A 15,874-nucleotide genomic window follows, 5' to 3' on the forward strand; every position below is an offset into this window, starting at 1 on the left:
TGTGGAATATTATTTTAAGATGTGTTATATTTGTTTTATGCTTTGGAACATTTGTTTGTTGTTGTTGTTGCTGTTGTTGTTGTTTGAGACAAGGTTTCTCTATGTAACAGTCCTGGCACTCACTTTGTAGCCCAGGCTGGCCTCAAACTCCCTGAGATCCACCTGCTTCTGCCTCCCAAATGCAGGGATTAAGGGCGTGTGCCACCACTGCCCAGAGGAACATTTGTTTTAATGAACAAAGTTGTGTTGTATTCTTTTATGTTGCATTTGTTTAACTCTGTAAAGCTGTGTTACTTTGCTTGCCTAAAACACGTGATTGGTCTAATAAAGAACTGAGTGGCCAATAGCAAGGCAGGAGAGAGGACAGGCATGGCTGGCAGGCAGAGAGAATAAAAAGAGAAGGAGCAGTCTGGGAAGAGAGGGACCAAGGAGTAAGAGAACAAGGAGAGGAGAGGAGGATGTTAGGGGTCAACCACACAGCCACACAGCCAGCCACCACGAAGTAAGAGTGAAAGTAAGATATACAGAAGTAAGAAAAGAGGCAAAAGGTAGATGGGATCATTTAAGTTAAGGAAAGCTGACTAAAAAGAAGCCAAGCTAAAGCCGGGCATTCATAAGTAATAATAAGCCTCTGTGTGTGATTTATTTGGGAGCAAGGTGGCGGGGACCCCCAAAAGGGAAAAGAGTTAAAAAAAAAAAAAAAAAAAAAACAGCCAACACCACCTTCCAGCTTTGTTAACTGTAGCACTTCTCTCTCATGAGGTGGATCCACACCCAGCCTGAAGTTTCCCTCAGCACGTATCCCATGACTCTAACATCTCCAACATCTTGAGGTTTCCAAGGCAATGCAGGCTTCACATTCACAGCTTCATGCAGTGACCTATATGGGCCTCTTACTTAGGGACACCCCTGACACACACCTGGCCTCAGTAACTTTCCTTAGTCACTGAAGTAGATCCCACAACCCTTTGCTCAGATTCTTGACTCTAAAGCCAGGACCAGTGAAAGCTGCCAAGTTCTGCAGTTGATGGGGCTGAAACTTGGTCCTCTCATTCAGTTACATTTGTATCAGCTTTTTCTGTTACTGTTTCCTTCCGTGCTTAAGCTTTTCTTTAATTCCCTTTCACAAGTGGGAACATTAGCTGTGTGGGGAGTCGCCCTGAGGTTATCACTCCCTTTATTCCATTTAGCATCAGGCTTTTATTTAAACTTTCCATCTCCTTGGACACTTCACCGGGTGCCATTCTACTTCCTGGTGCTCCTTTTCTCCTCAAACTGTCCATTTTGTATTTCTCTTTGTCCAGCTCGCTTCTTTTCATGGTAGAGCTGCATAAGAGTGATTACTAATAACCACATGACAGAGTCAATACTAGCTGTCTTGAAATCTCCTCTGGCAACACCATTAATCCAAAAACTCTTCAACTTAGCTTCAGGCAGACTTTTAGGACAAGGGCAAAAAACAGCCACATTCCTTGCCAAACTATCCCAAGAATGGTCTTTAGGCCACTTACTAATAATACTCTTCCCCTTTGAAACCTCTTGAGCTGGACCTCCACAGGTCAAATTGCCCTCAGCATTGTTTTCCTTGTTCCTAATAGGATGGACCCTTAAGCCCTGCTTAAAGTGTTCAATCACTTTTCTAGTCCCAAATCCCAAAGTCATTCCTATTCCTCCAACACACAGCATGGTGAAGCCTGTCACAGCAATACTCTACTCCCTTGTACCAACCTCTGACTTAGTCACTGTTCTGTTGCTATGAAGAGACACCATGACCACAGCAACTCTTATAAGAAAAGCCATTTAACTGGGGCCTTGCTTACAGTCTCAAAAGCTGACTTAGTCTATTATCTTTGAGGTGGAGCATGGCAGGAATGTTGCTGGAGAAGTAAATGAGAGCTACATCCTGATCTGCAGGAAGAGACTGAGAAGGGTCTGGCATGGGCTTTTGAAACCTCTAAGCCCCCCAGTGACACACTTCCTCCAACAAGGACATACCTCCTAACCCTTCCAATCCTATCATACTAATTCTACTCCTGGGTTGCTAAGCATTCAAATATATGAGCCTATGGGGGCCATTCTCATTCAAACCACCACAGTATGAATGGCTAACAGAACTCTGACTGTTCTGAGGATATTTAGGATTTGCTAGGAGACTCTGGAACTTAGGCAGGGCTCTCACTAGCAAAGATGACATTGGACTTGGGATTCAAGGGTTTAGTAGGGGTTGGTCTTGAGAAGTGGAGCGCGGGGTTGGGGGTGGGGCGTTGGGGGCATTCCAGAAAGAAGACAGAAACAGTTCAGTGCCCCAGAGTCAGGAAGAAAATGGCAAGCTTAAGGAATAACAGTAAATCACATAGTTGGTATGTCTAAGTAAGCAAGGACCTACCTCCAGGTGGGATGGGAAGGCATACACCTGGGTTTTTACAAAGTGAATCTCAACATCCACTATGAGGACAGGAAGCTGGAGTGGTTTATTAAATGCCCCCAGAGAGCCCAATCCTTCCTGTGAGCACTTGACACTCTTAGGACCACTGTCATCTCCACAATCCTGAGACAGAGGTCACTGTCATCTCCACAATCCTCAAACAGAGGTCACTGTGACTTTTCTCTTTACAGAGCAGCCAAACGAAGCCCAAGGAGTTTTAGTGACTCATGGGGAAGCTCAGCAGCTGGTGAGCCATAAACAGAACCTGAACACAAGTCAATCTGCCAGCTGACAAATCCGTGCCTGACCTTGAACTCAGAGCATAAATCAGGACTCCATAGTGTGACTGGGGTTTGTGTGTGTATGGGGTCTTGTCTTCATTTAAGGTGGCCACAGTTCTCGTGCCCTTTCAGTTAAGAGTCTAACTGGACCCACACACACTGCTCGATACCCAGAGCTCATGATGAGACTTCCACCAGGCCCTACAAGAAGCCCTGGGACACAACAGATGCTCAATACATTTCACCATCTCACCCCATTTTCATAGCCTGAAGGCTTGCGGGGGAGGGTCTGTACGGATACGAGAAACTGAGGCACATGAGAAGAGACTCCCCTACAGGTCACAGAGCTCATTGCTAGAACACAGGATGGACAAGGGCAGGGGACCTCCATCCAGCCCCAAGTTGGAATATGAAGGTTCAGGGGATCACAGCAGCAGCAACAATTGCTGAACCATGATGGTTCTTACTCCTCCTGCAGACCCTGCCCAGGTGGTTTTATTGAGGAAGAGGAAGTAGGATGCAGATGGGAGCAACACTTTGAACTGTCCCCCAGTGAGGTGGGCACCATGCATTTTGTGTTTGTTACACCTAAGCTCTGAGGCCCACTGGCTCATCCCCACTGTGTAGGTGGAAAAAATAACTGAGGCTTTCCCCCAAGAAAGCCCGACCAACACTGCCCCTGCGCACGACTCCCTGCCAAGAAGCCCCGAAGCCCGCCAGCCACGCAGGCTGCCTTCTGCCGCTAGGCAGGCTGTGAGCAGAAGATCATCTTCACGAAGTGCGACCCTCCTCCACATCACCCAGCGGGCGACAAAGGACTGAGTTCTGCGCCAGGGGCCTCCCAAAGCCGAGTTAGGGCAGTGCCGCCACCCAGCCCAGGCCTGGCAGCCCTGCCCCCTCTCCCCGCACATCCCGCGGCAACGCGTGACTCAGCGGTTCTCTCCGGCGCGCTGAGCGCCGCCCTCAGCATCCACACGCCTGGGTCGCACACCTAGCCTCTGCCTCCCGGGTCCGCGCACCCGCCGGGAGTCGCCGCGCCCGCCTCATTTCCGGCAGAGCTCAGCACCGGGGAGGCTGGGCCCACGCAGGTTCCTTGGAGCAGGCACCCACGCACACCGGCCCCCGGGACTCGGTACCAGGGCCCCTCCCACCCGGGGCAGCCACCTGCTTAAGTCCTCGACACCCCTGGGCCAGGCCCGCAGCCCCCCAGCGGGAGGCGCCTACACTGCCTGGGAAGGTCTCCAGCGCCAGGGTCCCCGTGGGGCGCTATAGCCAGGTCTCGCTTTCCCACTCCTCCGGCCCTTGGCTGCGGGCTCGAGCTGTCCCCACCGTTCCTGCGGCCAAGACAGGCCTGGGGACCCCGGAAGTTACTGTCACATTAGCAAAGGGCACCGATCCTCTGCATCCCACCAGCCTTTGGTGGGGACTGACGCACAGGGCCAACTTAGGGGGTTTTAAACGCAGAGGCTATTTGGAGTAGCATGCCCCACTTTTTCGGAAAACCATAAAGGTCTAGCTCAGCTCCTGTCTTAGTAGCACTACCCAGGAATAAAACAGTAGCCGGAACGAGCCTCCTTCCCCCTCCCACGCAGGGGATCCGCCTCTGGAGGCCAGGGAGGTGCCAGGGCAGCTGAACCCTGGAGGATCTGGCAATGGAATTTTTCCCCCTGGGTCCCTCTCCAGAGAGTGGGCAATCTAGAAATTTCTGCGGGCTCTGATCAGGCTGAAAGGGCAAATGAAGGATTTTTACGCCTTTCCACGTCCCGGAGATTTCCACAGCAGATTTGCTGCAGGCTTGGGCTTTGTAAATGATAGTCAGGGCCCGATCCAGTGCCACTCGGCGGGGGAAGGACAGCTGCGTTCCCGAGGGCCACACGGAGGAGGGCGCTGGGCAGCGGTCGGAGCCTCCCGGGTCCCTCCCTCCCGGCCCGGGGTCGGGGTGGGGTGGGGGGGACACGACACACAGCGCGCGGTCCAAACCTTCGGAGGGCATTCGGTGCGACGGCATCCCCACGCCGCGGCCGGCCGGAGGGGGTCTCAGACAACACGTACGTTACCTTCTGTCACATAGCTGTGGTCCCGCAGGAAGCTGTGGTTAATTTTCCGCGTGTCCGTGTCCTCGCCCATTGAAGGCCGCGCCCGGTGCCCTGGGCATGCCCCGCCGCCTCACACCGATGCAATCCGCAGAGGTCGCGCCGGGCGCGCGGGCCATGCCGCCGCAGCCTAGCAGGGTCGCGGGCCGCCGGGGCCCGGGAGGGCGGGCATCGCGGCCGGGTGGCCGGGGACAGGCGGGCGCCGCGCTCAGGCGAGCGTGCGGCTGGCAGGCGGTGGCCGCAGCGTGGGGCGGGCCGGGGCCGGGGCGCGCATCCCGGCCGCTCGGTTCGCGCTGCGTCCGGGCGCCTGGCGGTGGCGGCAGCGGCGGCAAGGGGACGCGCGCAGCGCTGAGCTCGGCTGCGCCGTGGCGGGGCCGTGTCGCAGGCCCCTCCCTCCGCCGCGCGCCTCTCCGCCCCCGGCCGCGCAGCTACCGCGCAGGTGGAGCTGATGCACCGAGCTCCGGCCACAGCGGTCACCTCTGAGCCCGGGACGCCACCCGGGAGGAACACCTATCTTGAGTGGAGGCCACCTAGGTGGCCAGGTGTTCCAATTAGGGACAAGGAGGCTGGAGGAGAGACTTGGGGGGGGGGGGGAGGTCAAGAGCGCGAGGATGTCTGTCTCGGCCCTTTATTAAGAAGATGTAGGTTGGTCTGACAATTGCGGGGGCGGGGGAGGCTGCCCAGCGCGCCTTTGGGGAACGGAAGGTCAGTACCCCAAGAGGCAGAGCGGGATAATTCGACTGGGGGTGAGTTGCCACCGGTCCTGAACACCTTTCTGCTCACAGGTGAGATGTGGCTACGGACCCCTGCGTGGGAGCACTCAGGCAGGTTGGCTCCACTTCATCCCTGGAGCCTCCCTGCCAAGCTAGGGTTTCTGCCCTCCTTTCCTTCCCTCCTCCTGTTCCTATCCCGTCTTCCTCCCCTCCGGGACTCCTTTCTTCCCTCTCCCTTTTCCTCTTTTTCCTCCCCCTTTCACCCTTTCAGTACTTCCGTCCTCTCCCTCCCCCTTTCCCTTTCTTTTCAGTACTTATCTTCTTTCCCTCCTTTTACGTTCCCTTTCCCTTTCCTGCTTTCCCCCTCCCTTCCTTAGTCATCCGGATATTTCCAGCATCCTGCATGTGCCAGGCATATACAGGACCCTGGGAGTGTCGGGGCGGGGGGTCTCCCTCTTTTACCAAGTTGCTACCTCCTCCAGCTGACTCCCACCCTGAGGAATCTGGAGTCCTCTGTGGGTGATCCACGGGCTTCAGGAGTCTTGATCTTTAGTTCTCAGTGAGCTCTCCTGTGACAGGACAGCAGCTTAGCCTCCCTTGGGAGAGGTGAGGCTCTGGGGTTAGCAGGGGGAGGAGCCTGGAGGCCTAGGTGTTGGCTGGGGCAGGTGGCTCGGAGGCTGCTTGCCCTCCCACAGAGCTGTTAGAGCTGGCCTCTGGGACTCTGGGCATCCTCCTCCCCAGTGCAGGCCAGAGGGTGCTGGAAGGGAGAGGGTGGGTTGGAGGGACTCTGGATAGTGAAGGTATCCAGAGCTAGAACTGATTTCCGCAGAAAGGCCTGCTGAGGACCTGTAAGGTTGAACAAGTGCCCCAGAGTCCTGCAGGATGTTGGTGAAAAGGCAAGACACCCTCAGAGGCCTGAGGTTTGGCTAGCACCTGCTTGCTGAGTGACCGGGGGCAAGTACTCTGATATACCCCAGCCTGGGCTCTCCTTCTGTAGAGCAGACCACCATTGTCTACCTCCTGGCTGGGGTGCAGATTCAGGGCCAAAACATTCAAGCAAAGCTCACTCCCTATGGGAAGGTGACTAGCTAACACATGATCTCTTTCTGGCCTGGCATGCTCTCCCCTCTCCAACACCTGCTCTACTTAGATACCCTCTCCACATCCTTACCCAACACCCCACTCTGAAGCCTGGCCTCATCTTACCATCATGATGAGCAGCACCGCCCCCCATCATGTGTCCCATCCCTATCCCCTGGTCTTAAAGGGATCCCACACCTACCTTCTTATCTGTCCATCCAGCTTTACCTGCTTGATGCCCTGGACCTCACAGAAAACAGCCAACTATGACCTAATGCCACAATCATAGCTCTGAGCCATGCTGAGGATCCCAGATCCCATGGGCTCCAAGCTGTCATCATACCCTCTGCATCTGTAGTTTCCTAGTTTCTTCAGGGCTCACCTGCACTGCCTTAGTGTTGTGAGAATTTTTACCCTGGAGGGTGGTGCTAGGCAACATCCACATCCCCCCTCCCAAGGTCCCAATGATAAAAAGTTGGAGTCTACCTAAGTTCACCCTGGGAACCATCGGATGTATTAGGCTTAGTTATAGATCAGTGAGTGAGGGTGTGGGTGACCTTAAAGCAGCCACACTGGAAGGGCTTTACCCAGCAGAGATGATGGAGACCCATCCTTTCGTCCTTCCCTACCTATATACTCTAGCCCCTCCCTGAGAACCACTCCCCTTAAGGTCATATGCAACGAGAGCAGAAATGCATGCAGCCGATTGGGAGGGGCAGCTGGATATACCTGTGAGGGTCCTATAACCCTCCCAGGCCTCCTCCTAGAGGAAAAGTCAGCAGTCAAGAAGAGCAGGTGGGATGATGTTTTGGGAACAGGCCCAGCTGGACCCCTGATGATGGTGAGCTTGGTATGTAGGATAGTCCTGTACAACACTCTCTGATCCTCAGTCAGAGCCAGGCCTCCCCTTTGGGCCTCCTGCACCCCTCAAGCACAGAACCCACTGCCCCTCTTCTGCTCTGTGCAGGTCCATCACTGCTCCTGGCAGAGTCATGGCCCCACAGTGGCTCCATGAACAGCACAGATAAACACTGCTTCAACGGGTCGGGATGATGAAGGGTCAGCAGGGGCTAAGCTAGAGATGTGCCTGCAAGGTCCATTGGCGCCTCCATCTCCTCCACATTACGGAGCGGCCTCCACTCCACCTCCCCGTGAGCTCCAGCCCCTCCGTGGCTGATTCTAGAAGGCTCTACACAGATGCCTCCTCTTCCTCACCCCTCACTCACTACCACAGCTCTCCCACAGCTCCTTCTAAGAAGCTGTCCAGCGTGTGTCCCAGTGAGTTTCCTCTGCATCCCTTCTGACATCCAGACCATGCACAGAGGGCCAGATGTGTCCCTAATCCTGAGGCCTGGATCACAGAGGCCTGTCTGTGATATGGATAGTGGCTTTACAAGAAGAGACAGAAGAGCTTACTCAGTTCCCCTGACCTGTGACCTTCTAGGTCACAGGGCACCAGGTGAGAGATGTGGACTATCTCCAAACCAGGAAGAAAGCTCTCTCCACAGAATCATGTTGGCCCAAATCTCCACCTTGACCTGATCTTGGACTGCAACCTCCAGAGCTGTGAGAAAATACATTTCTGCTCCTGAAGGCACCCAGTCGACGGTATTTTGTTATAGTGACCCAAGCTGACAAATGTGCACACAGGTACATGTCCTCAGTGGACAACCACAAGTGACTAGACAGACTTACTGTGTCCTCCCTTCTGTAACGGGCCCCTCTGCCAGGAGGGGATACACTTCCCCAGGCCTGTCCCATCCCACTCTCACCCTGATGGTGAATGTCCTTAAGTCACCTATTGAAATCGAGTTGGTATCAGGAAGAGGGTCTTTAAGAAGTGTTGAGATTGGGACTGGAGGGATGGCTCATCAGTTTAGAGCACTAACTGCTCTTCCAGGGGACCCGGGTTCAATTCCCAGCACCTACATAGCAGCTCACCCCCACCTGTGAGTCCAGTTCCAGGGGATCTGCTCTCCTCTGACTTCCACAGACACCTGCAAGCACATGGTACACTTATAGGGAAGTGGGCACACACGTGTACACATACATCGTTTTTTTTTTTTTTAATGGAAGCGATGGGGTAGGGAAGCAGGAGCCCTTGTGACAGGATTAGGGCCCTCTGAGAGAGAGCGTGTGGCTTCTTTTCTGTTGAGTGAAGACAGACTAGGAAGCAGTCCTCGCTGCCCACCAGGGCTACTGGCACTTGCTCTCATGACAGCCGATCTCCAGGACTTCAAGAAAGAGTAGTGATGTTTAAGTGATTCAGTCCATGGTGGCTGTGTGCGTGCGTGCGTGCGTGCGTGCGTGCGTGCGTGCGTGCGTGCGTGTGTGCATGTGTGCGTGTACCAACACACTGGATCTTAATTCCAGGACCATGCATACACTGGATAAACACTCTACCACTGAGCTAGCTGTCCCCCTGTCCTTTGTGATGGCACAAACTGTTTTCATTTGCTTCTCCGTTGCTGTGAGAAAACATTCTGGCCAAAAGCAATTTAGGGAGGGATTTATTTCCGCGTGTAACTCCCAGGTCAAAATGAGGCAGAGGCCACAGAGGAGTGCTGCTTACTGGCCTGCTGTCAACTTAGTTCCTTACACAACTTAGACCCATCTGACTAGGGATGGCACTGCCCGTAGTGGTCTGGGCCCTCTTACATCAATTAGCAACCAAAATAATGTCCCATAGATAAGGTCACAGGTCATTCAACCGAGACAATTCTTCATTTGAGGTTCTCTCTTCCCAAGTGACTGGGTCGAGTCAAGTTGACAAGTGAAGCTAACTATGGCAGGTGGCTTTGTTATAGCACCACATGGATGACTATAGGGTGACTTCTGACCACTTTACTAGTTTGGGGACTTCCTATAAACAGACTTACGGGATCTGACTGTGGCTGGAATTTTCTTTGGGCCGCCAACCTGCTCCCAAATAAAGACATGGAGACTTTACTATTAATTATGAATGCTCCGTCTTAGCTGAGGCTTGTCTCACTAGCTCTTATAACTTAATTTAACCTGTTTCTCTTAATCTACACTTTGCCTCGGAGCTTTTTACCTTTCTTTCATTCTGTATGTCCTACTTTCCTGTTTCCTCTGTGTCTGGCTGGCCTCTGGCATCTCTTTTTCTTTCCCTTTTTTTCCCTTCTGTCTCCCTCTGTTTCTGTTGAGCCTAGATTCTCCCTTCTACTTACTCTCTCTGCCTGGAAGTCTCGCCTATACATCCTGCCTAGCTATTGGCTGTTTAGCTTTTTATTGGACCAATCAGGTGCCTTAGGCAGGCAAGGTAAACAAATGCAACACATCTTTGCATAGTTAAACAAATTTTCCAAAACATCTGACTGTCTCTTTTGCTGGATGTTATGTCTCTGAGACTCACTCAGGCTCTGGGGTCTGTAGCTGTGATTTGTTTCTTGTTTGCTGCTGTGTGGTTTTTCCATTACAGAACCGTGCTGCAGTCTGCCCAGTTTTAATAGGTGTGCAGGGTGGCTTTAGTTTAAAAGCTGTATGGCCAGGTCTCCTGTGTCTCAGCACTTGCATGTCTTGTAGGTGTTTTGCTCAGTTGTGGATGCTAAGTATTGAGAAATATGTTCCTGTTGCCCAGCTTCCTTCAGAGAGCTGTTGTCCTGGCTTGTGGGGTCATCTACTCACTGTCCCCACTGCTGAGTCCAGCACCCTCTGGCCAGGCAGGCCCTCATACCAATGAGGATGGCCTGGGGTCATCAACTCTGTATCTCATGCCTCCCCTCACCCTCCTCTAGACAGCCTTATAGTCCTCCAGACTCCAGGACTCTCCTCCCTACTTCCTATATTCCAGGCTCCCAGCTTCCAAGTGCTAGGACTAAATTCTGGAGTCTCATAGTGTGCACCCCAACTGCACCTCTCTGTGTGCCTCATTTGCTCCTCCACTAGATACTGGCGACTTCTGTGACAAGGTGCATTTGCACAGTATGGTCATTGCCTAGCCTGTTATCTCCAAATCCCCTCTCCTCCTCTCCTCCGTTCAGAATCTACAGGCTAAATGACCTCTCCAGTAGCAGCCAGTGAGCCTCAGGGAAATCCTTGGCCAGCCCTGAACCTCACATCACACTTCTTGCCTCCTGTAGAAGCACACAGCCTATCACCTCTTAAGTTAGGTGTGGCTGTGAGGCATGCTTTGGGCCAAGGAATGTGAAGCATCCAGAGTGTGCTCTGAGCTGGCACTCTAAAGCCTCCGTGTGCTTTATTAGTCTTTTTATTTTTTTTTCATGTCCAGGAATCTTAGGGAAAGTACTCATCTAGGTAAAGCCTCCATTGGACCCTGAGTGACTACAGATACCAAGGCCCCTTAGCCCATGTGCAGGCTTAGCAAGTACAAACCTGTGCTGCGTGGAGTCACTAGGTACTGGGGGCTGTTTGTTTCTGCAGCACATCTTTACCTGTCCTGACTACTATATCCTTGTGTACCAGGTGGAGGCAAAGCATTCCCACATGCTTTCTCCTCCTGTCCCTAGAATGGACCAAGTTACAATGTGCCAGGAGAAGTAGTTTACAAGCACCTCTTCATCATACCACAGACCATCAGGAAGAGATGGTTTCAAGGACTAGGGACATAGCTTAGTGGGAGCTTCCCTAGCAATGTGCAAGGCCCTGGGTTTGATCCTCAGCACTGTAAGAAATGAAACAAAGGGAACTGGCTGCCCGTCTGACCCTTGCCATCTTCATCCAGAGCCTAGGCTGATGGGTCAGTGTCTGTTACAGCTCTTTTCATTCAAGACGTAAAACCAGAGCTGTGGAGATGGCTTGGTGGATAAGAACGCTTGCAGTGCAAGTATGAAGACCTGAATTCAACCCCCACCCCAGCACCAATGTAAAAAAAAAACTAGATGTGGCTGTTCCCCAGCCTATAACCCTAGCACTGTAGGGGCCAGAGACAGCAGGGGGACCACTGGGACTTGCTGGCTGCCAGGCCAGTTCCAGGTTCAATAATAGATGATGGCTCCAGGGAATAGAGTTCTGATGCCGTGTCTCCTCTAGCCTCTGTGTGTCCACAGGCACGCTCCCCTGCACACCCATGTGTACACACACCACACTCTTTCACATCCTTATGCACACTGAAAGAAAGGAGAGAGGGAGAGAGAAAGAAGGAGGGAGAGAGGGAGAGAGAGAGAGAGAGAGAGAGAGAGAGAGAGAGAGAGAGAGAGAGAGAGAGAGAGACTAAGACCTTTTTCATGCCTTCTGGTCATACCCCCATTCTTCCCTTCTGTTCCTGAGCTAGCCCTTACACTAGTCATGTCTATCCTTTAGCATACGTACACACATTTGAATCATCTTGTGTCGTTTTAAAATTTATACAAACATTATCATATCGACTGCCCCGTGCTGCAAATATCTTTTCCCTCCTCTTCAGAGCTTCGTTTCTTCCAACCCTACATAGTTTCCCCATTGATCTTGAGTGCAGGGAGGAAGCAATCGATGGTGTGTGTGCGCTGCACTTGCTCTAAGAACCTTCTTGACAGATCTGGTTGTGTGCACCCTGGCTGAGTCGGTGTTCAGTAGCGTCGTGAGATTGGCAGGAAATCAGCCACAGTGAAGAATTTGCATCCCAGGAGCCAGCAAAAGCTACAAGTTTGGGCTCTTCTCTCCAGACGGAAGGTCGTTAAGTGTTTATCTGTGACCGCAGTGGACTGGCACTTCTCCAGCCCTGCTTCCACTCACCCTGATGGACCTCTAGCTTGTCTCCAAACTCTCAAGGCTGCAAAGAGCCCTGCAGTGCCAACCTCTCACACAGGTCCCCACACTCAAGGTAAAGGCTGCTGGGGATGTTGAGTGCCAACCTCTCACACAGGTCCCCACACCCAAGGTAAAGGCTGCTGGGGATGTGGAGGGAGGCTCTGGGCGACAGTGAAGTTCGTATCTAACATCTGCTTGTTGCCATACTGAGAAACAGTGCCCTCCTGCTGCAGGGCATGAGTCTCTGCCACAAGAACTCATAGAAGATGCTAATCTTCACACAGTGAAATTTATCAGCGCTGTCATTCGTATATGTCACCTTCTGTCTCCTGTTGGGTCGATACTCTCCATATCTTGAGCTGTGAGGGAGGTCGACAGAGTGTGTTCTGTCCATGTTCACAGGTGAAGACATGTGTTGGAGGGTTGATCCATCTCAAGCACACTATTCTGCAGTTGAAGAGGGACCATGCTACCTATTTCCCCACGTGGAGAACCTCGGGTCCAGACTATCCGTTAACAATACAGCCCTTCCCCACTCACCTATGGCATCACTTATCTTCTGCACCAGATCCCTGTACAGATGTGGGTCAACCTCTGGACTCTGTTCTGTTCCATTAATCTTTTTGTCTGAGTCACATGACAGTACCACCCTGCTTAGGTAGTATAGCTTTATAGCAGTCGATGTCTGATAGTCCACAAGACCATTTTGGCTTTTCTTCAGCATTATCTTAGCTACTCCTGGGCTTTTACTCTTCTGCCTCAATTCCTAACCATTCGGATCTCATTACAGGTGCTTTTGAGGGGCTGGAAAGATGGCTCAGTGGTTACAAGCACATATTGCTCTTGCAGAGGACCCGCATTCATTCAGTCCCAGCACCAACACAAGGTGGCTGGCAACTGCTTGTAACTCCAACTCCAGAAGATCTGATGCCCTCTACTGGCCTCTGAAGGTACTCATATGCACGTAACCCGCACACAGACATACACTTACACATAATTAAAAATAAACTAAATCTTTTTAAAAAAAATAATGAAAGAAGAAAATTGCTCATATTTTCATTGAAATCAGTACGAATTTATAATTCCAAAAGGAAATGACCGTTTGTGGATCACCCACCCCAAGGACTATGGCTTTTGTGGCTTGATTGACATATCCCCACAAGTCTCCAAAAGATGACACTGTTTTTGGAAGGTTATGACACCTTTAAAAGGTGGAGCCTCACTGAAGGAAGTGGGTCACTGGAGGTGGGTCTTGAGGTTTTGGAGCCCAGCCCTTCCTGTTTGCTCTCTGCTTCCTGACTATAGATGCAATGTGGCCAGACACCTTACATTCCCACTGCTATGCCTGACCTGCCCTGACGGCTGAACCCTGAAACTCCTGTGAGGTGCTTCTCATCAAGAATTTGGGCACAGTGATGAGAAAGGACCCAATGTAATGGTCTGGCTGTAGACTCATTAGATTTTTCTCCCAGTCCCATCAATTAAATCTTATCGTTTTCTTCATAACAAAAATAGCAATCGTGGGGCTGGAAAAAAAAATCTCAGAAGTTAAGAGTGCTTGTTACTCTTGTAGAGGACCCAGGATTCATTCTCAGCACCCACACAGCGGATTCAATGCCCTCTTCTGGCTTCTGAGGGCACTGCACACACACATGGTACGCACTCATACATGCAGGTAAACACCCATACATATAAAATAAAAAGAAAGCGTTTTTAATTTTAGCAAGCATTTAGTTGGACGTATTATGTGTCAGCTACTGTTTTAAATACTTTATATCAAATTTAGTCTTCCCATCTCTTCTCTGAAATAGATACTGTTCCTCTATATATGAGGAAACTGGGGGGTACAGAGTGATTGGACAATTCACAAAAGCCAGAAAGTAGTAGTGACCTGAAGCCAGGTGGTCTGGGATGGGGGACTCAGCTCTGACCTGCTGAACCGCTCCCCACCACCTCCACAGAAATCTGGGACACAGGGTCTTAGAGTTTGTTACAAGTCTCTGTGGGGCTGTTGCCGCTATACGGAGGTTTCCCTTCTCACTTGTTCTAATTGGTACTCTGTCCAACAGGAACACTGTTCATTTCTCTATTGTGCAGTACCAACAGCTATATTGAATTGTCATAGACTTCTAATGGCTTGAGAGTGAGTCTCAGGCTCCCCCAACCCTTGGCCCTCCCTTATCTTTTTTAATATTTAGTTGGTTGATTTGGTTTGAGACAGGGTCTCCTGGATCCCGAGCTGGCCTTGAGCTCCAGATAGATCCCCATGCTCTGTCTGCTAAGTGCTGGGGTTCCAGTGTACACCACCATGGCCCGTCTCTCTTAGGTTTTCTCTACGATCATCTTATCTGAAACCAAAGACAATTTTGACTTTCCCTTCCCATTCTTCAACACTTAGCTGTCTGTTCCAGTCAAAGTACCGAGCAGCGGTGGTGACAGAGACACTTTTGTCCTGTATTTACAAATGCTTTTAACATCTCACTGTGAAAATGTTGTTAAGTGCTGTGTTTTAGTTTGGGTTTTTTGTCTTCATTAGGTTTCTATTGCTGTGATAAATATGACCAAAACAACTTGAAGGAAGAAAGGATTTAGTCCATTTTACAGCTTACAGTCTAACACAAAGAGACATCAGGGAAGGGCCTGAAGCAGAGGTCGTGAGTGGACACTGTTTACTGCTTTGCTCCACATGGATTACTCAGCCTGCTTTAAACTACCTAGGACTAGCAGCCCAGGGGTGGCACTGCCCACAGTGAGCTGAGCCTCTGCCATCAGCCATCAATCACGAAAACGCACCACAGGCTTGCCCATAGGTCCATCTGGTGGGTGTGTTTTCCCAATTGAGGTTCCCTCTTCCCAAATGACTCTAGCTTGTGTCAAGTTGACAATAATAATAATAATAATAATAATAATAACAACAATAACTAGCACTGGATTTGTTTGTTTGTCTTTCTGTTTGCTTGGTTTTGATACCGTGTCTCCTGCAGTCCAGGCTAGACTCGACCTTGGTGAGGATGACTTTGAATGCTGATCCTCCTCCCTTCATCCCCGAAGTGCTGGGTTACAAGCACGCACCACTACGCCTGCTTCCTCGTGGTCCCAGGGGTCAAATTCAGGGACCCTTGCCTGCCAGCAAACACTTTACCAACTGAGCCCCCCAGCCAGGGCTTTGATGTTTGAGTGTTGTCTTTTGTCGGGTTGGGAACTCCCTGGTTTTCTGAGAGACTGGTTGCTGGATTTTTTCTCTATCTGCCATCATGTGCCTTTTACCTTTAGTCTGTGATGAACGTGGGTTAGAGAAAAACTTTGTCTTCCACCAGCCTTACAGTTCTATAGACCCTAAGTGGTCAAAACAGAAATAAATAGACCTGTGTCCAGCCTCTTTTTGATATCACTTTTGAGTTTTGCATCTAGGTGTAGAAGTTAGTCTGGTTAGTGAGTCTCCTTGCCTGTGTTTTTCTAGCAGGTCAATCCTCAGGTCCCAGAAATCAGTTGAAGACCTTTCTTTGCATGCTTTTAGGTCCTGTGCAACAGAGGCCATCTTCCAAATTGTCCCCACGACGGCTGTACTATTTA

At 51.1% G+C, this 15,874-nt stretch overlaps 1 protein-coding gene across 2 annotated transcripts in view; it reads right to left on the reverse strand.

Moving 5' to 3' along the window:
- Ppp2r2c (protein phosphatase 2 regulatory subunit Bgamma) overlaps positions 1-4,955 on the reverse strand; it is a 102,394-nt gene extending 97,439 nt beyond the window's left edge. The window contains exon 1 of one of the 2 annotated variants that reach the window (XM_006985603.4): positions 4,764-4,955. In XM_006985603.4, coding sequence (XP_006985665.1) covers positions 4,764-4,833 — 70 coding nt within the window. In that variant the 5' untranslated portion in view covers positions 4,834-4,955. Of the gene's footprint in view, positions 1-4,686 lie in introns of both variants that reach the window. The other variant, XM_016004047.3, reaches the window with a different exon arrangement.
- Between the last annotated feature and the right edge of the window lie 10,919 nt (positions 4,956-15,874).

This window comes from Peromyscus maniculatus, chromosome 10 (assembly GCF_049852395.1).
Source record: "Peromyscus maniculatus bairdii isolate BWxNUB_F1_BW_parent chromosome 10, HU_Pman_BW_mat_3.1, whole genome shotgun sequence".
In the NCBI taxonomy this organism is placed as follows: Eukaryota; Metazoa; Chordata; class Mammalia; order Rodentia; family Cricetidae; genus Peromyscus; species Peromyscus maniculatus.